At 41.9% G+C, this 26,414-nt stretch overlaps 1 protein-coding gene across 1 annotated transcript; it reads left to right on the plus strand.

Moving 5' to 3' along the window:
• Window positions 1-26,065, plus strand: LOC138981102 (octopamine receptor beta-2R-like). Its single transcript, XM_070353937.1, has 2 exons — window positions 1-1,218; window positions 19,313-26,065. Exon 2 carries the CDS (start codon window positions 19,431-19,433, stop codon window positions 20,739-20,741), a length of 1,311 nt encoding a protein of 436 aa, XP_070210038.1. The 5' UTR covers window positions 1-1,218; window positions 19,313-19,430; the 3' UTR covers window positions 20,742-26,065.
• Window positions 26,066-26,414: the final 349 nt, after the last annotated feature.

The following is a 26,414-nucleotide window of genomic DNA, read 5'->3' on the forward strand; positions in this document are numbered from 1 at the left end:
CCAAGAAGAAGACGTCAAAAAGCCCGTCTAGCAGTAGCAGTCACGAAGTTAAGCGCCTTCTACACAGATTCACCCAAGAATAAAAACAATCAGTTTTCTTGGTGGTGGTCTGTACTGCGTGTACTGAAGACAACGTGAGGACACTGAAGAAGGAGAGGTTGACCAAAAACAAGAAAAAAGCCCGATTTCGAGGGGAATGGGCCAGTTTGCCAGGAAATGGAACGGAGAGTTTTCGGGAATGGTCCTATCACCCCGTACTAAATGACTCGTCCAACTCGATTGGGGGGCCTGTCCGCAACGCCAACGGACACCAGTAGAAGCTGATGGTGGTGGTAGGAACTGTACGGGTTGGACTGACAAGCGGCATCTCAGTGTGGGGGAGACAGAGAGTGGTTCGTGACGGGGAGGGGGGAGGAAAGACAGTTATAGGTGCAGTGATGTGATGTGAAGTGGTAAGGGAAGCTAAAAACGTGGTGGTGATATAGGGCCAAACAGAAAGTGATGGCGATAAAGACGGCAAGCTATAGACATATAATGTACTGCTGATACACTCTCTCCACTCCACTTCGCTACTGCATAGCGTCCGCAATCAAGACTGACGTGCAATTAAGCAGAGACACTTGCTCGGACACCGCACACCAGCTGAGGACTCACGTAGAGACGAGGTGAGTTAGCTGCTTGTGAGACGAACAGGCCAGAGCAAGGCTGCGATGCATACGTGTTGCTATGTCACGTCTTGCCTTGCACCCAGAAGTGCACCAGGTGGACCCTGGTACCACGCACCTCCACATACCCGTGTTGTGAGAGATATTCATCCCACTTGTGAGCATTGAGTTCCTTGGATTTTTCACATTTTGGCTTTCTGCGGTGGCCGTTTTTCTGTTTTAACGTGTTATTCCTCGTCATAAAATACACAGTCTCAAACACTCGCATAAAAAGGATGATGACTGCAACAACTGTGTCAACTATCCGATGTCTGTTGTCTTGCCGACTGTGGAAACAAAACCTGTGATCTTCGCAATTGTGGGACCGGATTTCTTCACACAGTGCACGTGAGAGTGATTTTCCCCGTGATGTTGACATCTGTGATTATGTGTAAAACTGTTGACGTCTGTGAAACTTGATAATATTAATGGTTGTCCTTCTGCCTGTGTGATGTACGCGTCCAGAGCATGTTCACTTTCTTCGTGTGGTGGTCTTCGTGTATGACGGAACAAGGTAATGTTAGTGCAACTGCGTTGCACACTGGTAGCTTTATTTTTTTGGACTTTACTAGCGTTGTTTGTATGTGTTTAACGACAAGCATGTGACTCGCGTAAAGGCTAAAATGTGGCATTTGTGTATAAAAGAAAAGAGAAAAAAATTGAAAGATTCGTTTCACAAATTGAACCTGTAAACAACAAAAGTTTCGTATATTTCGCAATAACCCGAATATGATTAAACATTAGTACTACATATATATGTATCCTGTAGGTTTAACCCGGAAGCATTATAAACAAGATCAGTGGGAGATTGCCGCGCTGAAATGTTGTACAAACATAATCAACCACTTACTGTTGCCACGATCAAATCACGAGCAAAGTGTATTCAGTTGCGTTTATTGTTCGCCTACACTAGTGCTTCCATCCGCCCGGCGAAACAATAGTATGCCCCTACTCAGCAAGTCAAATGAAAGGGCTTTGGTATGGGGAATAAGTATGTATCTCAACTTTTACCTACGACATTAACCGTCACTTTTTAATCGAATGATTCATTTTTTAAAATTGTTTCAATTGCGAGAATATCAATCTGTGTTATAGTAAAGGTGTTTGGGCCGTGTGAATGTGAATTTCATGTATTCAAAGTTACTTCGCCTTTTTACTGCATGAACTATAACTGTTCGTGTTTACCATCGTATGTCGTCACGCTCATAAGTAGGGGCGGACGAGGAGGGGGGGTGCACAGGGTGCACGTGCACCCCCCCTCCAGCAAAAAAAAAAATTTGGAAAGCTGATTCTATGACCATTTATAAGTTCAAATGGCACCAGATGGCACCATTTTGCTTCTTTGAGCAACATTTTTTTCCGGGGGGGCATGCCCCCGGACCCCCCTAGCAAATTCGGGCGCTTCGCGCCCATCACATTCACTTTCGATTCAAAGTGCACCCCCCCCTTACAAAGCAACTGATCCGCCCCTGATAAGCAAAATACCTATCTCAGTGTTAGGCATTCCTGTAGTGAAATTACAGGGGAAGCTACTGGAAGGGTATCTACCATGTGTTAGAGAGTACAAACTCTCAGACCATCGGAAACCATTGCCACGGTAACGTAAGCAAAACTGCCGATCTTGTTTCTTGAGTTAGGCACCTTTTCTTTGTGATACAGGAAGACTTGTTTTGAAAATGTGAAAGTATGCAACAGCTCTGTGTGGCTTGTTATGGAGTTTTGCTGATTGAAAATGTTGCTGTCAGCTCTTTATCTCACGTTTATCCAGCTGTCATCGCTCGAGATAGGCAGTTTGCAACTTATAACTAAAATGAGATAGGCAGATTGTTCAGAAACAAAAGAAAGTTTTTTTCGTTTTTCTCAAAACATAAAAAAATGACATAGGAATTTATCTTATGAGCGTGACGATGTGCTGAAGGTAACCATTTGTCTTATGAGCGTGACGATGTGCTGAAGGTAACCATTTATCTTATGAGCGTGACGATGTGCTGAAGGTAACCATTTGCACATTCGTAACCTTGCAGTGCATGAATGGACACTTTCAGTCTTTAAGTTTGTGAAAGATAACTTTCACCTTTTAACATCTTGTATCTCTTAATCAGACCAATTAATGGATTCCATGATAAAAAGAATACTGCCCTGGACATAAACGTTATTATCATGTTTAAAGCCTCTGTAACAGACCTAGTACTTCATTGCTTAAAAAAAAAATGTCGGGTACGGTGTGCTAAATTCGAGCTTAACAACAACTTTTTATCAGTTTATTTGAGCCTGTTTACACTTATCTTTAATCTTTGATATCATGGACTGCCAAGTACGTTGTGTGTGTGTGTGTGTGTGTGTGTGTGTGTGTGTGTGTGTGTGTGTGTGTGTGTGTGTGTGTGTGTGTGTGTGTGTGTGTGTATGTGTGTGCGATCGCGCGTGTGTTTGTGCGTGTGTGTGGTTATGTGTTAATGTGTGTATCCTTGTACAGTACGCTTTACATTAAAATTCGATTTTGTATAACTGGTTATTGTGAGTGTACCTTACTTGATGTAAGAAGACATCCACAGATACGTGCGTGTCTGTGTGGTGTGTGCATATGTACACACACGTATCTGTGGATGTCTTATTACATCAAGCAAGGTACACTCACAATAACCAGATCAAGTCATACAAAATCGAATTCTGCGCCACAAATCAATGACACACACTCATGCGCCAAGATGAAAGAGACCCTTGTGTCAGTCAAAAAAGGTCTATATTTACATTTTTGACTTCACCGAGAAAGTCGAACAATAGGGACCACACCAGCAATACAGACTGGACCAACAATAGAGACCAAGCCTGTCCCAAGGAAAACTTGAAGAAGAAAGAAAATAATCCCAACGGGGCAGCTGCAGCTGTATCATATATCACATAACATCCCAGCAGATGTTTTCACAAGTCGACATTTCTCATTGACAAACGTATAGGTCTCTCATTGACAAGCCAGCAGCTAGCGCGGCCAACGGATGAGTGAGTGGGAAGACTTTTCCACCAAAAGAAATAAGAGAAAAAGATACCAAGAGCGAAAATAACTTGTGCCGCGCCAACGTGAGCGGTCTAAGCGGAGCTAGACTGACTTTCGGTACTTGAGTAAAGGGCTCTTCCTGTTTTGCTACGACTAACAACACTTTCTGTTACTTTTTTTTCTCTGTTTCTGAATTGGGGAATAATGGATGAAAACGTACGCGAGAAGACTGGTGTTTCCGCAATTAGAAAAGGAGCTATGACACGCTAGACTGAAAGAACAGCTGTTTTTCAAGAAAGATTAACAATCACCCTGTTTTACCATCTTCTGGTATTCAAACCTCTTTATCACCTACCGACCCCACATCCCCCCCCACCCCAACCCACCCCGCCCCGCCCCGCCCCGCCCGTCCCTCCCCCTCCCCTGCCCCCCAACCCCAAACCCCATCTACCTCGATCGGAGACCTTGAAAAAACAATTCAGTGTTAGTGCCGTTTTCAGTTCAGTCGGAAGGACGTTCCTTTGTGGTGTATGTGTGCGCGTGTTTCCACAGTCTGCGAAACAAGTTTTGTGTGAGATACTCTTTCGTTTTTCCATTGCCCGGTCAGCAAACGTCTCTCTGGTTGATGTCAGTGCTTGAGTGTGTGTAAACCCTGTTTAGTACGGATGGTATAGAAACAAGCAGACCAGCGTGGATCTATGTTCTTCTAGTCCTGACAAGGAGAAAGAACGCTTTGTGTGTTTCGCAAGATGGGTTGTGTTTAATGCGACTCGTTTCATGTTGGTAAGTTCTACTTTTTTTTTAAATTGACGGAAAGATGTTTAAAAACTGTTGACATTTTAGTCAGTTCGAAAAAAGTTTAAAACATTGATGAAAAAGACAAGCAGTTTCCAACCGTCTTTTTTCGTGTGTGGTTTTCTCAGTTTTAACGATTTTCTTCTTCAATACGACTGTTTGTGAGTAGATTACAATTCAAAAACCAAGAAAACCAAGAGGCAATTTTAAGGCGAGTCCAATTTTAGAAAATGTGTCAATTGTTGTTTTAATCACACTTTAATTGGTAAAAGACCAAGTGCGCACGGAAATAATCCTGTAATCCATGTCAGAGTTCGGTGGGTAAAAAAAACACGAAAATACCCAGCATGCTTCCTCCGAAAGCGGCGTATGGCTGCCTAAATGGCGGGGTAAAAACGGTCATACACGTATAATTCCACTCGTGCAAAAACACGAGTGTACGTGGGAGTTTCAGCCCACGAACGCAGAAGAAGAAGAAGGTAAAAGGACGATACAGACGGGGTTTTTCAAATCGTTACTGTCTTGCAACGAAGATTGTTCCTTACTTTGATTTAGTTTTTTTCATTGTTTTCTTTGTTTGTTGGCTGTTGTTTGTTTGTTTGTTTGTTTGTTTGTTTGTTTGTTTGTTTCTTTATTTGTGTTTGTTTTTTGTTGTTGTACAAATTGTCATCGTCAGATCTTCTAAAGTACTTACCCAGCTGCAGTAGTAAGAATAACATGTTCTCCATAAACTGTTCTCTCTTGGTACACACACTGCAAACCTCAACGTAACGAAAGACAACCCAGACATAAGACACACATTTAATTCAATCCGTTCCCTGTTGACGGACTCTGAAGGAAATACGACGTACACTGATGTAACTGGTAACGATGCAACAGTATCCCCACTGCTGCTATCATTGACGCCTGGTGCCTCTACCGCTGACAGTCTGGCGTCTTAGTACAATTTCAGTCAGTCAGTCATTCCCAAGTAAGATTTGAACATGTTTCAGAAGGAACGTCATTTTCCAATAGTCCTTTTTGTCATGCATTGGTTTTTATAAGTTTAAACGTTGATTTGTTGATTTGATTTTTGGACATGACGATGAAAGACAGGGGAAAATGACAAGAACTATTTGATTTCAGATTTTAACAAAGATTAGTCCTTTCCAAGCAGACAGAACCGGGGGGTGTTTTTTTCGTCAACAATGCATGGTCACGAATGAGTTTCAGTTTTTCTTTCTATTTGTTTGTTCGCCTTTGTTTGTTGTTTGCTTGCTTGTCTGTTTCATTCCTTTTTACATTTAGTCAAGTTTTGACGAAATGTTTTAACATAGAGGGGGGAATCGAGACGAGGGTCGTGGTGTATGTGTGTGTGTGTGTGTGTGTGTGTGTGTGTGTGTGTGTGTGTGTGTGTGTGTCTGTGTGTGTGTAGAGCGATTCAAACTAAACTACTATGCCGATCTTTATGAAATTTGACATGAGAGTTCCTGGGTATGATATCCCCGGACATTGTTTTCATTTTTTCGATAAATACCTTTGATGACGTCATATCCGGCTTTTTGTAAAAGTTGAGGCGGCACTGTCACACCCTCATTTTTAAATTAAATTGATTGAAATTTTGGCATATCAATCTTTGACAAAGGCCGGGGTTTGGTATTGCATTTCAGCTTGGTGGCTTAAAACTAAAAATCGGAAACTTGTAATTAAAATTATTTTTTTATTAAACGATCCAAAAACAATTTCATCTTATTCTTCGTCATTTTCTGATTCCAAAAACATATACATATGTTATATTTGGATTAAAAACAAGCTCTGAAAATTAAAAATATAAAAATTATGATCAAAATTAAATTTCCGAAATCGTTTTAAAAACTATTGCATCTTATTCCTTGTCGGTTCCTGATTCCAAAAACATATAGATATGATATATTTGGATTAAAAACACGCTCAGAAAGTTAAAACGAAGAGAGGTACAGTAAAGCGTGCTATGAAGCACAGCGCAACCGCTACCGCGCCAAACAGGCTCGTCACTTTCACTGCCTTTTGCACTAGCGGCGGACTACGTTCAGTTTCATTCTGTGAATTCCACAGCTTGACTAAATGTAGTAATTTCGCCTTACGCGACTTGTTTTCTTCTTTTTACGGGGGAGGGGAAGTATGGGGCTATTGTAGATTTTTGTCAGGATGTTTCTGAATTTCGTGTACAGCTGTATGAAAAACTAAGATTTCTTGTTCTCTTCTTGTCACTATTCATTTGCCGAAAAACCTTAACCTTACGAAAGAGTGATTTAAGGGATCAAACACACATCTAATCCTGTCCGACTCCTGATGGTCAGTTGATGAAGCTGGTGATAACACTGATCTGAGTTACACGTGCTAATATTGTCCCCAGTGCTTCTATCATTGACGCCTAGTGCTTCGACCGCCGACAGTCTCAAGTCTTGCGATCTTAATTCGCTCGTCGCCCCGAGCAAGTCTCCGTGTGTGCATGCATGTGTGGATGCTTTGGTCTCCTCTCCCGTGAGAAAAGAAATAGTGAAGGGAACTCTGAAGAGGAACTTTTGCCAAAGAAGCAGTAGAATATCTTTGCTTTCGCCAGGAATCTGCCTGGTTTGCTTGCCATCATGCCCAGGCTGAAATGCTTTTTGGTAAAGGTTAACCTTTTGTTTTTGTCAAAGAGAGTGTGTTTTCTCAAGCCGTATCCGCCCAGTTTCCTTTTGCATTAGATGTTGCTCTGAAATATTCTTTTGATAGAAAAGTTCAAATGTACATGCCAAAGCTATGGCGGCGTAACGTATATAACGTGTTTAGTATCGTGTTTTAGGGTCTTCCCAGTAGAGAAGAACATTTTGTTTGTTCAGTTCAGGCCTTCATAACACACTTGCGTTTCTTTCCGTCTATCTTGTAGGTCTTCCTTGTAGTCTGCCTGCCTGCCTGTCTGTCTATCTCACTGTCTCTGTCTGTCTGTCTGTCTGTCTGTCTGTCTGTTTCTCTCTCTCTCTCTATCTCTCACTGTCTTTGTCTCTCTGTCTGTCTATCCGTCTGTCTTTCTGTCTGTCTTTCTGTCTGTCTTTCTGTCTGTCTGTCTGTCTGTCTCTCTGTCTCTGTCTCTCTGCCTCTCTGTCTCTCTCTCTCGGCTCTCTCTCTCTCTCTCTCTCTCTCTCTCTCTCTTTAGTTTTTCTATTTTCTATTTTTTATTTTGTATTTGTATTTCATTTTTGTAGTTAGTCCCTCTTTAGGGCGAGGGCTGGATGTAAAAAAGCAGACCACTGCTTAAACTACTACCCTCGTAAAATAAAGAATTGTCCTTGTCATTGTCATTGTCATTGTCTCTCTCTCTCTCTCTCTCTCTCTCTCTCTCTCTCTCTCTCTCTCTCTCTCTCTCTCTCTCTCTCTCTCTCTCTCTCTCTCTCTCTCCTTGTCGGTTCCTGATTCCAAAAACATATAGATATGATATGTTTGGATTAAAAACACGCTCAGAAAGTTAAAACGAAGAGAGGTACAGTAAAGCGTGCTATGCAGCACAGCGCAACCGCTACCGCGCTGAACAGGCTCGTCATTTTCACTGCCTTTTGCACTAGCGGCGGACTACGGTCATTGTGAAAAAATGCAGTGCGTTCAGTTTCATTCTGTGAGTTCCACAGCTTGACTAAATGTAGTAATTTCGCCTTACGCGACTTGTTGAGTCACTTGAGAAAAAGTGACTCTATGTAATCGGTCAGTGTTAGTCTGTCCGGCCGGCCGGCCGTCCGGCCGGCCGTCCGTAGACACCACCTTAACGTTGGACTTTTCTCGGAAACTATCAAAGCGATCGGGCTCATATTTTGTTTAGTCGTGACCTCCAATGACCTCTACACTTTAACGATGGTTTCGTTGACCTTTGACCTTTTTCAAGGTCACAGGTCAGCGTCAAAGGAAAAATTAGACATTTTATATCTTTGACAAAGTTCATCGGATGTGATTGAAACTTTGTAGGATTATTCTTTACATCAAAGTATTTACATCTGTAGCCTTTTACGAACGTTATCAGAAAAACAAGGGAGATAACTAGCCTTTTCTGTTCGGCAACACACAACTTAACGTTGGGCTTTTCTCGGAAACTATAAAAGTGACCGGGCTCAAATTTTATGTGAACGTGACTCATTGTGTTGTGAATAGCAATTTCTTCCTGTCCATCTGATGCCTCATATAATATTCAGAACTCCGAAAGTGACTCGATCGAGCGTTTGCTCTTCTTGTTTTACTTTTGGCAGCGTTCACTCTAAATTTGCCGCCTAAAACGGACTCGTTTCTGTCCACAGCCAAACTTTTAGCACACAAACATTGCTTATATGACAGCTAAGACCGTATTTGTTACATTTTAGCAGTGTTGACCCCGAGTTTTTACTGCAAACACAAAATAATAGCAAAATCCCAAAGTATGTGCGAGTCCCCTAATATGGACCACCTTCAACAAATCGAAGAAAATAAAAGCTAAAGGCTATTTTCATTAAGAAGCTTGCTGAAAAAAATTAATAACCTATAACTAGCCCTCGAGATTTAAAAAAAAAATAACAAAAAGCCTTCTTTTTGTGGAAGTTGATAATTTCACTTATTTTGTTTTTGACTATAAGCTTCTTTAGTTTCCTGGTATGCTTCAAATAATGCTCTCATCGACCCGAAACAGATAAATCTAAAGCATATTTTAATTAGTCTGACTTGTACACAAAGTGTATCAAGTTATTTCGAAGTATAGGGGGCTTTTTACAGTGATTCGCGAAGGCCGCTTCACTGGTTCATATTAGGCGCCCAGGCTCCTAATATGGACCATTTGTGATTTTTTTCTGTATTTAATTTTTGCTGAATGTCTATCAAAGCTATTTCACTCTAATTAGGCCTAACGGTTAACCTAAGAGAGATGGACTACCAAACACAAAATAAAACTTCTTCGCAAGAAAACAAGCTAGTTATCAGCATGAAACAAAAAGTGGTCCATATTAGGAGCCCTTCCCCTAGTATTCTCTATATATCCACACGACTGCTGGAATATGCCCGAAACGAAGTCTTTGGGTGTACACACGGTCATTTTATTTTGCAAATAACTCTACTTTCTGCTTATTTCCAACTGTCCTATGACAGTCTACTGCAAATACTTTCACTTTCACTTTTCGATTTTCCGTGATTTATTTTGTTTGCTTACATTTTTGTAGAAATAGGACATGTTTGACAAAGCACTTTATCGGACAATTGTGTTGGAATTGTCCTGCTACTTTATCTTGTTTGTTTACATTTTTGCCGAAATTGTCTCTGTCGGAATCGTAAAAACAACAAGGAAAAAGCACTTTATCAAACATCAGAATAAAAACATTAAAAGAAAAATTAGTTATTGGAACGTCTGATCATTTACAAAACCAAACAGCGGCCCAGTGGTCTTTATATCAAGATAATATGGGATACAGACACTCAGTCATACTCGAGGGCCCCAAAGGGTTTAAAATCGTGATCGTGATTGGCGTTTTTTTACCTTTCTGTGACCGTGATTGCCGAAATTTCCATTTCTGTGATCGTGATGGGACTTTGCCCGTGATCCGTGATGACAAAAAAATCAAGTCTCGTGATCGTGATCGTCATTTGTTTTCGTGATCGTGATGGGCATTATTGCAAAGCATTTTATTTTCAACGTACATTTTTCACACTTGTATCACTCTATGATCCTCTATTCGTCAAGGACAAGGTGTTTGTGATCGTGAAAACAACAATCAAGGTAACTGTGATCGTGAAAGCTAAAATTTCCCTTCCCGTGATCGTGATGATACCCCCCCCCCCCCCCCCCTTTGGGGCCCTCATACTCCAAGCATTGCCACCACTCATCCTGAACTCAGGTCAAAATGAGTTCGGCTCATTCTCTCCCTGACCGGTCGCGACAGTCCCGCGCGAATCTATCAAAACTAGGAATACAGAGTTATCTCCCCTATGTTTTTCGCGAGCTCTAATCTAAATTTGAGATCAGTGTTCGCGAGAAGAAAATGATTGCAGATTGGCCGACTTCGACAGTGATCTCCGTTCTGTTCTTCACAGTTATGATAAAGACATCGTTCTAAGGTCAAAACAAGTCGAAATTTTGGGACTGCTGCCGGAAGGAGACCGTAATATATGGTTGCATCACTACAGAAAAAATCGTCTGCTTCAGCGAACGCCGAAACCAAACAGTTGATTATCACGTGACACTTTTGCCATATTTAGAGTTGTTTGCACAGTAAATACAGCCGCGAAAAAATAGCTCCCTTGAAACTGTCTTACAAATCAATTCCTTTGTAATTTAAAAATTACACAACACCATGAAAAATCATTATCGACGATCGCGAATCTGCTTATATCAATAATATATTACAAAAAGCTCTAAATTTGTATAAAAAAAAATCGGTTTCCTTGCCAGACAAGGAAACTCAAGGCATCATGTCAGGGAGAGAATGAGCCGAACTCATTTTGACCTGAGTTCAGGATGTGCCACCACTGTCATGGGAATAAAGCCGTCTGGAGTTAACGTATCTTGTTCCAGAGTCAGTGTACCTCAACATCCATTCTTTGGCCCCTCGTGATCTTCATCTCCCCCTGCCCCCTCTGCATACCCCCCTCCCCCACACGTTTTCTCTTACCCAAACCCCGCCCTGTCTTCCGACAACGTCTAGCAGATTCTCTGTCAGTCTGTCTGTTTGTCTGTCTGTTTGTCTGTCTGTCTGTCTGTCTGTCTGTCTGTCTGTTTGTCTGTTTGTCTGTCTGTCTGTCTGTCTCTGTCTGTCTCTGTCTGTCTGTCTGTCTGTCTGTCTGTCTCTCTTTCTCTCTCTCTCTCTCTCTCTCTCTCTCTCTCTCTCTCTCTCTCTCTCTCTCTCTCTCTCTCTCTCTCTCTCTCTCTCTCTCTCTCTCTCTCTCTCTCTCTCTCTGCGGATTGTGTCTGCTTCTGCGTGTACTCTTAACATTTATAAGCATGTCGGCAATAGCTCCAGCCGCTGGACTGAATATCGGACACTTAAACATTTATCATCTCTTGAACAAAATTCCTGATCTCTGCGTGTTATTAAATCAACATTCTCCCATAACCCATTTGTTTGGGATTTCAGAGACTAGGCTGGACTCACGCATCTGTGATGATATGTTGCGGATACCTCACTATTCTGTTATCCGACGCGACAGTATGGAAGTACAACATACTGGTCTTGCTGTTTATGTCCATGATTCCATTGCAAAGTTTGTTAAGCGCAGGGCTGATCTGGAAGTGAACAGTATTGAATGCCTTTGGCTTGAAATTTCTTATAAGAATTCGAATTCTTTTCTCCTTGGCTTTGTATATGAAATCCCGCATCCCATTCAGCTTGGTCTGACGATTTTATTGATTTGATGGATAACATCAAATGTAATAATCGCAATGTTTTGTTACTTGGTGATTTTAACATAGACTTGCATAAAACCCAGACAGCCTGGCGCTCAGTTACATCTCTCTTTGGATTCCATCAACTTGTGAACACCTCAACCAGATTGACTGATACAACATCAACGTTGATTGACCACATTTACACTAATAATACCTCCATGGTGTCAAACGTGAAAACTGTACCTTCAAGCATCAGTGACCATTGTTCAAGATTTTGTTCTTGGTCGTTCAAGTTACCTAAGCCGGTGCACAAAGGACATACAACTATTGCATATAGAAGCTTTAAAACGTTTGATGAAACCAAATTCTTCTTTGATCTCAGTTTAGCACCATTTTCCTCTGTGTTTAATCATGTTGTTGCTGACGAAGCGTTGGGCGCCCTTTTAGATATATTTTATCCTATAGTGGATAAGCATGCATGCCCCACTACGTCACCACAGAGGGAAATATCCATCTCTTCCCCCATGATTGACGGAACAGATTATAGAAGCCATGTCCCTGCGTGATTTTTACAAAGCAAACAACATGAAGTCTGATTTTAAGAAACAAAGAAATAAAGTGACAGAATTAACACGTCAAGCAAAAGCAAATTATTTTAATACATTAATCGAGGACAAGAAAGATATTGCAACTGTTTGGCGTGCTGTTAATAACATAGTAGGTAAATCTAAACAGAACTCAAATCGGTCTGCCACAACCATCTCCCCTGAAGATTTTAATAACCATTTTTTGTCCCTTGCCAATAGACTAAATGAATCTGCAAAATGCGACAGTCCTGATTCTGACATTGACTCAACTCAACTCAACTCAACTCAAATTTTATTGGCTTCAATTTTCTTAGAAGAATTTGTCTTGCGCTTGGGAGAAAGTAAGAGTATAACATATAACAAGTCGCGTAAGGCGAAAATACAATATTTAGTCAAGTAGCTGCCCTTTTTCAGCAAGACCGTATACTCGTAGCATCGTCAGTCCACCGCTCATGGCAAAGGCAGTGAAATTGACAAGAAGAGCGGGGTAGTAGTTGCGCTAAGAAGGATAGCACGCTTTTCTGTACCTCTCTTTGTTTTAACTTTCTGAGCGTGTTTTTAATCCAAACATATCATATCTATATGTTTTTGGAATCAGGAACCGACAAGGAATAAGATGAAAGTGTTTTTAAATTGATTTCGAAAAAAAAATTTTGATAATAATTTTTATATATTTAATTTTCAGAGCTTGTTTTTAATCCGAATATAACATATTTATATGTTTTTGGAATCAGCAAATGATGGAGAATAAGATAAACGTAAATTTGGATCGTTTTATAAATTTTTATTTTTTTTTACAATTTTCCGATTTTTAATGACCAAAGTCATAAATTAATTTTTAAGCCACCAAGCTGAAATGCAATACCGAACCCCGGGCTTCGTCGAAGATTACTTGACCAAAATTTCAACCAATTTGGTTGAAAAATGAGGGCGTGACAGTGCCGCCTCAACTTTCACGAAAAGCCGGATATGACGTCATCAAAGACATTTATCAAAAAAATGAAAAAAACGTTCGGGGATTTCATACCCAGGAACTCTCATGTCAAATTTCATAAAGATCGGTCTAGTAGTTTAGTCTGAATCGCTCTACACACACACACAGACACACACACAGACACACGCACATACACCATACCCTCGTTTCGATTCCCCCTCGATGTTAAAATATTTAGTCAAAACTTGACTAAATATAAAAACAGCATTCATATCACATTTGAAGTCTCTTTCTCAAAATTACATGATTTTTGTAATCAGAAATGTAAACCAGACGATTTTTTTACTATTCCAGACATGGCAGTGCATGAGGTAGGGAAGGTGCTAGAAGGCCTTGAGAATAAAAAGTCCATGGGTCCTGATAAGATTCCTCCTTACTTGACCAAACTAGCTCTACCATATATTGTGGAGCCACTCACCTATGTGTATAATCTCTGCATAAAGCAAAATACTGTACCTAGTTTGTTAAAAAGAGCAAAAGTAATTCCACTCCATAAAGGCGGAAATGTATCCGACCCAAATAACTTTAGACCCATTTCCTTATTACCCATTTTATCCAAACCATTGGAAAAACTTATTCACAAACATTTGCTCGCGTACATAGAAAGCAGAAACCTTTTCCATCAATTTCAGTCTGGTTTTCGAACAAATCACTCTTGTCACAGCGCCCTTACCACGCTATGCGACACCTGGTTGTCTGCAACAAACCGATCTGAAATCAGTGGTGCTGTGTTTCTCGACTTTAAAAAAGCGTTTGATCTTGTTGATAATTCAATTCTATTGAAGAAATTACAGTTGTATGTCAGAAACAGTTCAGTGTGTAACTTCTTTGCTTCCTATTTACATGACAGATCTCAATATACTGCCCTAAACTGTAAAATATCTACTGAGGAGACTGTGAAATGCGGGGTGCCTCAAGGTTCAGTGCTTGGGCCGATCTTGTTCTGTCTGTATATCAATGATCTGCCACTGCACATTTCTGATAGTAATGTAAGAAGTGATTTTTTTGCTGACGATTCTTCTCTTCCTGCAAGTGGAAAGTCTGTTCCAGTAATAGAGTCCTCCCTTCAAACAGCTTTAAACGATGTAAATAACTGGTGTAGTGCTAATGCTATGCTTGTCCATCCAATAAAAACTAAAAGTATGGTAATTGCAACCAGACAAAAACACCAGATTTCTCCACTCAAACTAAATCTTACTATTGGTACGCAATCAATTGAACAAGTTCACCAGCATCACGTTTTTGGGGTAATTATTGATTGTGAATTCAAGTGGCAGGCACAATTACAGCATATTTGCAAGAAAGTAGACAAGAACGTTTTCCTCCTTTCCAAGTTAAAGCAATTTACGGACAGAAGGACTCTGGAAATGTTCCACCATGCTCATGTAATGCCTCACATTAATTATGTTTCGACGCTCTGGGATGGCAGCAGTGATGTCCACTTGAAAAAGTTAGACTCTTTCTATCGTCGCTCGGCCAAACTCATCGTAAAGGATAATGCATCAACAGATATGAAATTAAAAATGCTTAACTTTCTTCCACTGGAAAAGCATCTCAAGTTAAACAAAGCCATTTTCATGCATAAATTGTATTACGGTAAAGTGCCGATTTACATTACATCATTATTTAATAACTAGAGGAATACCCGCTTCGCCGGGTAGCCGGCTTCGCCGGGATGAAATACTTAGAGCCGTACGCCGGCTTTGCCGGGTCCGAACAATGGACCCGCCAAGCTTAGGTCCCTCCCAGATTCGTGGAATGGGAACAGCACGAAAATGATTCAGTGGCCATAATGCCATTCCTGACCATATCGAGTCCCATCCTTGTCGACGAATGTAACCGTGTTAATCACCTTTGGAGGCGAACTCCACTCAAACAGGATTGAGCAATTTAGAGCTTATCTCTAAGCCCTTTTGATCTGTTATGGCTTCTCAAAGGAAGGCCAGTACATACAAATACACAAAAGCCGCCAGACCACATCACAAACAGAACTGAACAATCCACAGGTGTTGCCCACATAGAGAGAGAGAGACACACACACACACACACACACAAACACAGAGAAGCCGTATATATAGAGAGATAGATGACAGTGTATTTTTCGCGTGGCTATAAATTGATTCGACCTTTGCACTTTTACAGTGAGGATAATTTACGGGTCCAATTTACGTTCTGGACACTGCGGTGACCTTCTAAAAATAGTAACAGAACGCCGGGAATATCCGAAGATGCCCCCTCATACTATAGTGCACCATACGAAGGAAGGGAGGTAAACGCTGAAAACCTGGAGAAGATAAGGAAGAGTTACTTATAATGGTGAAATGAACACAAAAACCAAAATCGGTCTGTACGTTTGTTTGTCTGTCTGTCTCTCTGTCTGTATGTATGTCTATCTCTCTCTTTCTCTCTCTCTCTCTCTCTCTCTCTCTCTCTCTCTCTCTCTCTCTCTCTCTCTCTCTCTCTCTCTCTCTCTCTCTCTCTCTCTCTCTCTCTCTCTCTCTCTCTCTCTCTCTCTCACTTCCATTTTTCTCAGTAATACCCGGGAGGTAAGGGCCGACGCGAAGAGGATTCCAGACTATTTAAAATCAATTACACCCACACTCATGCTGTCGTTGAAACAACGAAGTAGATTTGCATTGGGATTTAGAAGTCGCTTGTGGATCGGTTCTGCTTTTGACTCGTGTGATGTGTTGGATACTCCTTGCTTCTGTCAATATCTCTACATCTGTATGTGTGAGGGATCGCTGGGGTAGGGTTAGGGGCAGGGGCTTATTTATAGGTCTGTCTCGGTCTGGCCGTCTGTGTGAGTGTCTTGTGTGAGTGTCTTGTGTGTGTGTGTGTATGTGTGTGTGTGTTCGTGCGTGCGTGTGTTCGTGTGCGTGTGTGTGTGTGTGTGTGTGTGTGTGTGTGTGTGTTTGAGTGTGCGTTTGACTGTTTGAGTGTGCCGTGTTTGCGTGCGTGCGGGAATGCATGTGTGCATGCGTGAGTGCTTGCGTATGTGTCTGTTGGTCTTTCTGTCTTCGTGACGTTGTATGTCTGTCTATGTTTGAACGCACTTGCCGTCGTTCTCGCAGTGAAAGTGTGAAAGTGTTTGCCCTGCTTTCATTCCCAATTATATCACCCTGCCTTGAGTGTTATTCCCTTTTGTCAAGCGGGTCTTGCTGCTGAATGCACGTTTTCTACAGTCTGATGATAACTTGGCAGCGTACTTCTTCCATCTACCGAGGGCAAATAATTAGAAGAAAAGCGTCCTTCAATATGGGAGTTGTCTGTTATTTTTGGTAATAGTGTGTGTGTGTGTGTGTGTGTGTGTGTGTGTGTGTGTGTGTGTGTGTGTGTGTGTGTGTGTGTGTGTGTGTGTGTGTGTGTGTGTGTGTGTGTGTGTGTGTGTGTGTGTGTGTGTGTGTGATTCTATTATGTGAGTTGGGATGCTTCTTCGAGCGTTTGGAAGGACGTGTAGAATTTTCGACAGTGGATAATTAAAAACAAACGAGAAAGGGAGAGTGAAATCTCTGGTTATTGTTGAAATTAAAAAGGAAGAATCTCGCGATGGTCAAGAAAGTGCCTGGCTAGGACGGGCCCGTCAGTGTACGGTACAGATCATTTGAGGTAATTTGGAACTCCATTTTTTGTATCTGTTTCCTAACACTTTTGTTCAGATATGTATTTAAATATAAATTGCATTTTAGTAATCGGATCATTACCTTTTCTCAATTAAAGTAATTTTCTAAATACATTTGTTCTTTATACAGTCTAGGAAATTTCATAGCAAATCCTTCCCTGAACTAATTGGTCACTAGGTAACCACGTGAAATTCAGCGGACACCCATCGTTTTCGCGTGTGAAATATGCGTTGGAAAGGAATTAACTGTTGACATATTATTATATAGCTTAGCGCGAGGCCTTGCCGAGTAGTGTAAATCTGCTGTGTATTAGTAGTCACTGTAAAGAAATACATAGCATCCAAGCCGCAAACATTTGAGTTCGCAAAATGATAGTGGTCTGATTGTCTTGAATTGATTTTGAGAGGAATGCAGAGCAAAGAATGCACGGTTGTTGTGAATATGAATACAGGGCAGGGCCGGACTGGGGGGGAGGGGGGGTTACCGGGGTTGCGCAACCCCCCCCCCCCCGGCTTAAGCATGTACCTCCCAAACGCATGTTTTTAATTTTTGTTTTTTTGTGGGGAGGGAGGGGGGGGGTGTTGCATCCGGATCATCATGAAATTGCTGTCGAATTTGCCTTTTTTGTTCAAGGGGAGGCTTCCTTTCCCTCCAGAAACATCAAAAAACGTTCAGCTTCAAGGGGGCTTTGCCCCCTTGCAACCCCCACCAAGGGGCTTCGCCCCCCGGACCCCCATCTGTAACCCAACCCCCCCCCCCCCCTAGTACTTACCTAGTCCGGCCCTGCAGGGGAACATTCAGAGGGTCTCAAATATGAGCTATACTCTATAACCATACACAGTAGTTGCAATAAAACACAGCTAATTCAGTACACGTTTATAGGGACAGGTTACGAAACTTCGATCGACCTTGTGCTTTGATAATACCTCGTGTGGTCGAGACTACAGAACAAATAGCAATTTAAGCAATTCTGCGTATGTGGCCGCAAATGGCTAACTACAGAATAAGCTTATTAGACGCGAAGCTTCATTTTTCGTCACATACGTATTTACGCGGTATCTCGCAATAATTCCGCTACGCATGGGCAACTATCTGTTTAACTTGTCACACTAAAACTCCACCTGGTACAGCTTATTTAACATAGGTATAGGGCCCCTCATATATTGGCTCCTAATATGGACCACCTCCCGTTCTTTCGGAATCACGTCGCAGAAGCGCTCAAAACAATTCCATTCGCCTCATTGTTGCCCTCTAACTAACTAACTAACTAACTAACTAACGTACTAACTAACTAACTAACTAACTAACTAACTAACTAACTAACTAAACAAATAACCCATAAACCACAACACCGTTAGTCTTGTTTGCCTTTTTGAACTTCTGGTAGCGTTCTTTCTAAATCTGACAATCATATCATGCTAGTTTTGGTCCAGAAACATAGCAGATAACAAACACAATTTGCCATATAACACAGCTAATTATTGGGTTGTCATTGTTACATTTTAGCAGAGCTTGCCCCCTCTTTCTGGCGCAAAAAAAACAACCAAAAAAACATCACATATGTGTGTGCCCCTTATTATCATAGAACACCTTCAACATGTAGAACAAACCTTGGGTCACAGGCCAATTTAAGAAAAAACAAGAAATTCCTACGAGGTAGGAAAAACACCCCCGTCAAAGGGAAATAACCTTCTCAGTTGGTGGCAGTGACTGAGTGAGATTGGTTATTTCCCTTTGACCATGAAGATGTCCCTCTATAAGTCCTTGTATAATTTTAATCCACCAATAACTCCCTAACCGTGTGTTTGACTGGTCCCAATTTTTGTAAGGACCGTCTCAGGAATGTATAGAACCTGTTCACCAAGTTTGGTGACGATCGGTCCGTTCATTCTTGAGATCTATATGCGAACACAAACAAACAAACAAACAAACAAACAAACAAACAAACAAACACATCGAGCTAAACCTATACACACCCCTATACGGGGGGTGTAAACATGCGCGAGACAGACAGACAGACAGACAGAATGACAAACACACAAACAAAGAGAAAGTGATAGAGAGAGAGAGAGAGAGAGAGAGAGAGAGAGAGAGAGAGAGAGAGAGAGAGAGAGAGAGAGAGAGAGAGAGAGAGAGAGAGAGAGAGAGAGAGAGAGAGAGAGAGAGAGAGAGAGAGAGAGAGATTGACTGACTGACTGACTGACTGACTGACTGACCGACCGACCAACATACCAAGAGAACAAACCTTTACTGGCGCTTTTTAACTCAGTTTCTTTGTTGTTTGCAGATTCGCTAAACAGGTCGAGAGCATACATCAGAGAAAAAAAGATGTGAAGCAGACGTAGCCGGCGCCAGAAACTACAACAACAAAAACAACAACAACATCAGAGGAAAGTCAAAACGACATGGTGGACAACGTCCTTAACACCACCCCCACCACCACCACTACCACCACCACAACAGTAGACTTCCTTTCCCTCGTCAACAACAACAGCAACGACAACTTCACCTTGGGGGAAGAAGGAGGGTTCGGCACCACCGCCGTCACCACCATCAACAGCATCAGCGGCGACGCCTTGACGCCCGTGGTGCTGGCAGTCAAAGGCATCGTGATGACTGCCATCATTGTGGGTGCGTTGCTGGGCAACGTGTTGGTCATCAGCAGCGTGATCAAGTTCGAGCGGCTGAGGGCGGTGATCACCAACACCTTCATCGTGTCCTTGGCCTTCGCCGACCTGCTGGTGGCCATCATGGTCATGCCCTTCTCGGCCAGCGTGGAGCTCAGCGGGAAGTGGGTCTTCGGCAGGACCATGTGCGACTTCTTCAACGCCAACGACGTGCTCTTCTCCACGGCGTCTATCCTGCACCTGTGCTGCATCTCCATGGACCGCTACATCGCCATCCTGCACCCCTTGAAGTACGAGGTGAAGATGACGCGGAACCGGGTGATCGTGATGCTGGCCGTCACCTGGGTGGCCTCCATCCTCATCTCCTACATCCCGGTCTACTCGCAGCTCTACACCACCAGGCAGCACTTCCAGGCCCTGGAGGACGACCCGCAGTCGTGCGTCTTCATCGTCAACAAGGTGTACGCCGGGGTGTCCTCGTCCGTCAGCTTCTGGATCCCCTGCTCCATCATGGTCTTCGTGTACGCCAAGATCTTTATCGAGGCCCGCAAGCAGGAGAAGTTCGTGCAGTCAACCGCCATGTACATGCAGTACTCCGAGGCCCGCTTCGGGCGCCACAACAACGGCCACGCTGCGTCGTCGTCATCCCCGGCAGTGGCCACCAATGGGATGCTGTCGAGCGACGGAGAGGTGCAGCGTTCGGAGCGGAAAAGGATGAAGCGGGAACACAAAGCCGCCAAGACTTTGGGCATCATCATGGGAGCCTTCATTCTGTGCTTCTGTCCCTTCTTCTTGTGGTACGTTGTCACCACCATGTGCGGGGACGCGTGCCCTTACCCCCCTGTGGTAGGCTCCATGTTGTTTTGGATCGGCTACTTCAACTCCTGTCTCAATCCGCTCATCTATGCCTACTTCAACCGCGACTTCAGGACTGCCTTCAAGAAGCTGCTGCGGATAGACAGCATGCCGTGTGAGCGAAGGACCAATGACCCGGTCACCAGGGCCTTGAACACGGCCTACTCCGAGCACAGAGACTCTGCCAACATCAACGTGCGACTCTCCAATAGCTCCTTCAATGTACGGCAGTGAAGCTATAGCTAGGAAAGCGTGGTCTCCACGGTGTGTAGTAAGATTCAAACATGTGTCGTTATCTGCTTGTAGTGCGTGTTCAAGTGCAAGGTGCAGTGCGGTCGTGTTGAGAACACTTTTATGTTATGGCTGAAGTCATAACCATGCAATTAAGTAGCGGTCCATTATTTCCCTCGTGAAGAACAGATGTGAGCCCTTTCGCCAAAATACAGTGTTGCCGTTTGTTTCAGCAGGGATACATATGTCAACGACGGAATTGCTCTCTGGTTTCAGTTAGGGCGTGTGAAAAACACAGCCATCATTGAATTCAGCTAGGGCAAGTGAGCAACTTTTGTGCTCTGGCTTTTCGTTGAGACAATTGAGCAACATAGCTGTCCCTTGTGTCAGCTTGGAATTATGATCATAAACAGCACTGTAGGATGATTCGGCAAATCCGTTTTTATAGTTTCTGGAACTTTAGTCCAAAGAGCTTGTATGTGTTATTAAGGGCAAATTGCTTGGTTATGTTACTCTGAGGGTAAGAAATGTCAGTCTCCATGCGTTTTGCATGATTTTGTATGTTTTCAGTAGTGGAGGTAAACTCTTCACAGATGTGGAGGAAAACTAACTGCATTACGTTTTGCATTCTAAGAAGCAAGTCTTACAATGTGAGGGAACAAGTCTTCTGCAAGGAGAAAACACAAGAGCATTTTGGAAGATTTTTTTAGCGAAGGAACGTGTATGCTAAAATAAAATTTGCGTCTTCAAATGTGTAATACTTGACACAGACGCCCTTAGAAATGGGAGAGTTGTATCTAATTTATCAATTTAACCTCACAGGGGTCAAGCAGTTGCTTTTTATATTTAGTCAAGTTTTGACTAAATATTTTAACATCGAGGAGGAATCGAAACGAGGGTCGTGGTGTATGTGCGTGCGTGCGTGCGTGTGTGTGTGTGTGTGTGTGTGTGTGTGTGTAGAGCGATTCAGACTAAACTACTGGACCGATCTTTATGAAATTTGACATGAGAGTTCCTGGGTATGAAATCCCCGAACGTTTTTTTCATTTTTTTGATAAATGTCTTTGATGACGTCATATCCGGCTTTTCGTGAAAGTTGAGGCGGCACTGTCACGCCCTCATTTTTCAACCAAATTGGTTCAAATTTTGGTCAAGTAATCTTCGACGAAGCCCGGGGTTCGGTATTGCATTTCAGCTTGGTGGCTTAAAAATTAATTAATGACTTTGGTCATTAAAAATCGGAAAATTGTAAAAAAAAATAAAAATTTATAAAACGATCCAAATTTACGTTTATCTTATTCTCCATCATTTGCTGATTCCAAAAACATATAAATATGTTATATTTGGATTAAAAACAAGCTCTGAAAATTAAATATATAAAAATTATTATCAAAATTAAATTGTCGAAATCAATTTAAAAACACTTTCATCTTATTCCTTGTCGGTTCCTGATTCCAAAAACATATAGATATGATATGTTTGGATTAAAAACATGCTCAGAAAGTTAAAACAAAGAGAGGTACAGAAAAGCGTGCTATCCTTCTTAGCGCAACTACTACCCCGCTTTTCTTGTCAATTTCACTGCCTTTGCCATGAGCGGTGGCCTGACGATGCTACGAGTAAAATGGCATTGCGTTCAGTTTCATTCTGTGAGTTCGACAGCTACTTGACTAAATATTGTATTTTCGCCTTACGCGACTTGTTTTTAATTTTTAGCAGAAGTAAAAAAAATGCCATTACATTAATTTTTGTTGCGCTAGATTTGTTTTTAATTCGCTCGTGCAAAACATTGATAAGTCGCACGCCGACAGCACAGGTCTGTTATTTGTTGGCGTGAATCCTTCTTATCGGTCGCTTGGGCGGTGCAGGGAACCCTGTTCCGTTTGAGGAATGCATGTGTTGAACCAAAAAAGCACAGATATTCAAACATCTTGATCGAGCCCTAGTGCCAAGACTAAAACGAAGATTCTCTCAATCACTGTCTTGGCAACTTGATACCGTTGTCGTAAGCACAGAAACTTGAACAGCTAGATGTTACATGCGAAGCATATTTGTTTGCTTGTTTGTTTTTTGTTTTTTGTTTGTTGAGATACCATTTGTTTGAAATAATGTCCATCATAAATTGTTGATAACGTTGTTTGATGAACGTTATTGTCAAAGTAAAGGTATGCTTTATTTATTGGTGTTCAAGACACATGGTTTGGGTCAGACTCTTCTTTGTATGTATTTCTTTTGGAGACTTGTGATTCAAATTGTGCTGAGTTAGAAAAAAGAACTTTCAAGTTGACGGGGATGTCTACCCAAAACTGCTTACCATTTCTACATATTTATTCTTAACAAATGAGCAGTAGGAATTAAATTTTTCGATTAACTTTAGTTGAAAACTAGTCGGAACAAAGCTCTTAAATTTATTCCGAAAAATCATCCTAAGCTGCATGATGTAGTGCTATGTTTGTAATACATTTCCAGTGTTACATGTTTTATACACTTCCAAATAGAAGTTAGTTTACGGGTGATGCCGTTCAAACAATGCTCATTATTGGTTTTTCTCAAAACCCCCCCCAACAGCTTCGGCGGGATCGTGAAAGATTCAAGACCTCAAAACTCAATATAAAACCTGCATAACTTTCTTTTTTCAAAGCAGTAATCACATCCTGTAGAGGACGTGCTTCTTGTCTTTGCAACTGCATGTCCGCGTGGGTTGCACGCTTTCCGTACGGTCGTGTTACTTTTCAAAAGCACCGATACAAAAAAAAAAATACACAAAAAACACGTCATGCAAAAGAAACCTCGCAATCGCAGTATTTTGTATTTAGTTTTTTGTTTAAGGGGGGGGGGAGGAAATTAACCTCAAATTTCAATGTTAATCTTTTAAAGCAGTAATCACATCCTGTAGAAGACGTGCCCATAATGATTGTTTGCACAACTGCATGTTCCGTGCGGTCATGTTACTCTTCTGAAATACCGGTCGAATACAAACTTCATACTTGTAAAATAACACTTTGTCGAGTAACCGCTTCTTGAGACTCACGACACATCCCAGAAAAAACAAACTCCTCTCTCGAAAGACAAACACAGCAAGGTTCTGGAAACGCGTAAGGGGTCGACGATCAAGAAACTGTCAGTGTGGGAAAACAAAATGTAGACAGACAAACATGAAAAGAAACTAAGGTTCATAAAACTCGTGGAGACTTGACAATGAAGAAACTTTTCGGGTTGAACAAGAATTTCGAAAGACAAACATAACCAGAAACGGGTTTCAGTGGCCAGGAAAACTTGCAGAGACTTGACGATGCACAAACTATCAGTGTCGAAAGAAAATCTGTTTTGTTATGATCACGTTCGAGTTGTGCCAGATCGGAAGGTCATGGGCATAGAGCCCCCGTGTCTGTGGTAATTTGAGACCTCGTTGTGTTGACACACAACAAATATCATCTGTGTGTTATAGGCTCACTGCTTCTGATCGTTACCTTGTTGCGTCGTGCACTAAGTATTTTACGGGGATGTTTTTCCTTGTTGTATGTATCTTTTCGGATGAGGATCCTAACTCTTTTTTGTGCTCTCGCATGGTGGAATTCAGATTCAACATCCTAAGTGGCAGCATTGGCCAGTTAGGGAAATGTTTTGTTTTCTCCAAAGACTACTAAATACTTTTACATTGTTGCTGTTGTTGTTTGATAGCTTGTTTGTATTTGTAATGGGATAGGTGTGTGATTTATCCACCCGGAAGTATTAGAATCTTCTCATTTGCAGTATCTTTATGTTTCGCTGACTTTCTTCTTATTTTGTCTCTTTGCATTATTAGGCATAATGATAATTGTCCATGGTTATCACCATGGAATTGTATGCATCGCTATTTTATGCAAATTTAATTTGATCACAAATTGATATCTTTGATGCTTCTATCGTCTTCTTTATGCTCAGTTGGTGTTATCTTTTTTGTCATGGTCCTTTATTTAGGATTACTATTTTCGTCATTGGTAGTCATCATCATCATCATCGTCATCATCTGCATCATCATCATCGTCATCATCGTCATCATCGTCATCATCATCATCATCATCATCGTCATCATCTGCATCATCATCGTCATCATCATCGTCATCATCATCATCATCATCATCATCATCATCATCGTCATTATCGTTCACTTAGGAAAAAAATAAAAGGATATATACCAGAATCATGTAAATGATTTAAACAAAATAATTCCGGTGCACCGTTCCAGTCCGGAAAAAGTCACAGCAATGCATATTCCGATTTGACAATGCAAATGGTAATATCTTGAAATTCTAACTAGACATAACTTTTATTCATATTGCACTAGCTTGTACGTAACAAGAATGTTATTTGTGTTGACACAGGAGATTGAACCCGAATGCATATTTATGTAAATGTGTACAGTCACATTTGCATAAACTCCAATTCGTTCAATCAGAAAACAGAGAGGAAGCTGAGGAAACCATGTGTATGAATCGCCATGGCTTTAAATGGATCGATTTTTAATTTGTCATTCTGAGTGTTTACAAGCGTCCTTCTTTCGGCTTCGTGGCGTGATAGTTGACAAGCACCGATTAGAGCTAGCTTATCAGATGTGAACGGCTGTGAGCAAGGGGGTGGAGGGGGAGGGAGTGCGGAAAGGGGAGGTGTTATTATTGTGTGTTGTGTGAGCTGCTGCAGGGGAGGGGTTGGGTTTGTGAATGTGGGTGTGGGTGTGTGTGTCTGTGGATGTAGGGTTTGAGTGTGTGTGTGTGTGTGTGTGTGTGTGTGTGTGTGTGTGTGTGTGTATGTGTGTGTGTGTGTGGGTGCTTCTATGTAAATGCGCATGTACGTGCGTGAGTGTGGGGAATGTACGATGGCTGGTTCTATTTGAGAAGTTCAGACTTGAGGATTCATCTTGTGTCTGACTTTGTGTCGCTTTGTAGCTGTCTGCTTGTCTGATCACTTTCCTGGCCAAACACCATAGCAAGATAAACTATCACAAACTTATTGTGTCAAGTAATATGTTTCAATACATCTGTCTTCCCTTCAGCAAACATCTTTATTCGAAAGCAGACGTCTCACAACATAGTGTGACTTGCAAAACCACACTACTGTAACAGACACACAAAAACATACATCATAATATTACTCGCAAAAAAAGCCTGCAGCCTCGAGCACTGTCTTCTTTCCACCACGGAAGAAAAAATCAAAACAAAAGTGGCACAAAAGGATCCTGACATTTTCCGCAGGGTACGAATCTCACCCGCCCGCACAAACACGCGCGCGCGCGCGCACACACACACTCACACACACACACACGCACGCAGGCACGCATGCACACACACACACACACACACACGTACACACACACACACACACACGTACACACACACACACGTACACACACACACACACACACACACACACTCATAAAGGACATATGAAAAACAGACACGACACAGACGTAACCACCCCCTCCCCCCCCCCCCCCCCCCGCAATAAAAAAAAATCAAAAAAGACTTGCTTCCCGTTTAAACGCCCTACAAATCGTATACTGCATTATACATGTATATAAATACACAAACACACACACATACACTCTACTTACCCATAGCGTCTGACCTTGTTTCTTCGGCCTTCTTTTTCAGCCGTGTAGGGCTGATTTGCGCGAGTGTTATCGACTGTGAGAAATCT

Source organism: Littorina saxatilis, linkage group LG12 (genome assembly GCF_037325665.1).
Source record: "Littorina saxatilis isolate snail1 linkage group LG12, US_GU_Lsax_2.0, whole genome shotgun sequence".
Lineage (NCBI taxonomy): Eukaryota > Metazoa > Mollusca > Gastropoda > Littorinimorpha > Littorinidae > Littorina > Littorina saxatilis.

What these genes read in the sequence shown, in the direction of transcription:
- LOC138981102 (XM_070353937.1), top strand. Translation starts at nt 19,431, where the DNA reads ATGGTGGACAACGTCCTTAACACCACCCCCACCACCACCACTACCACC.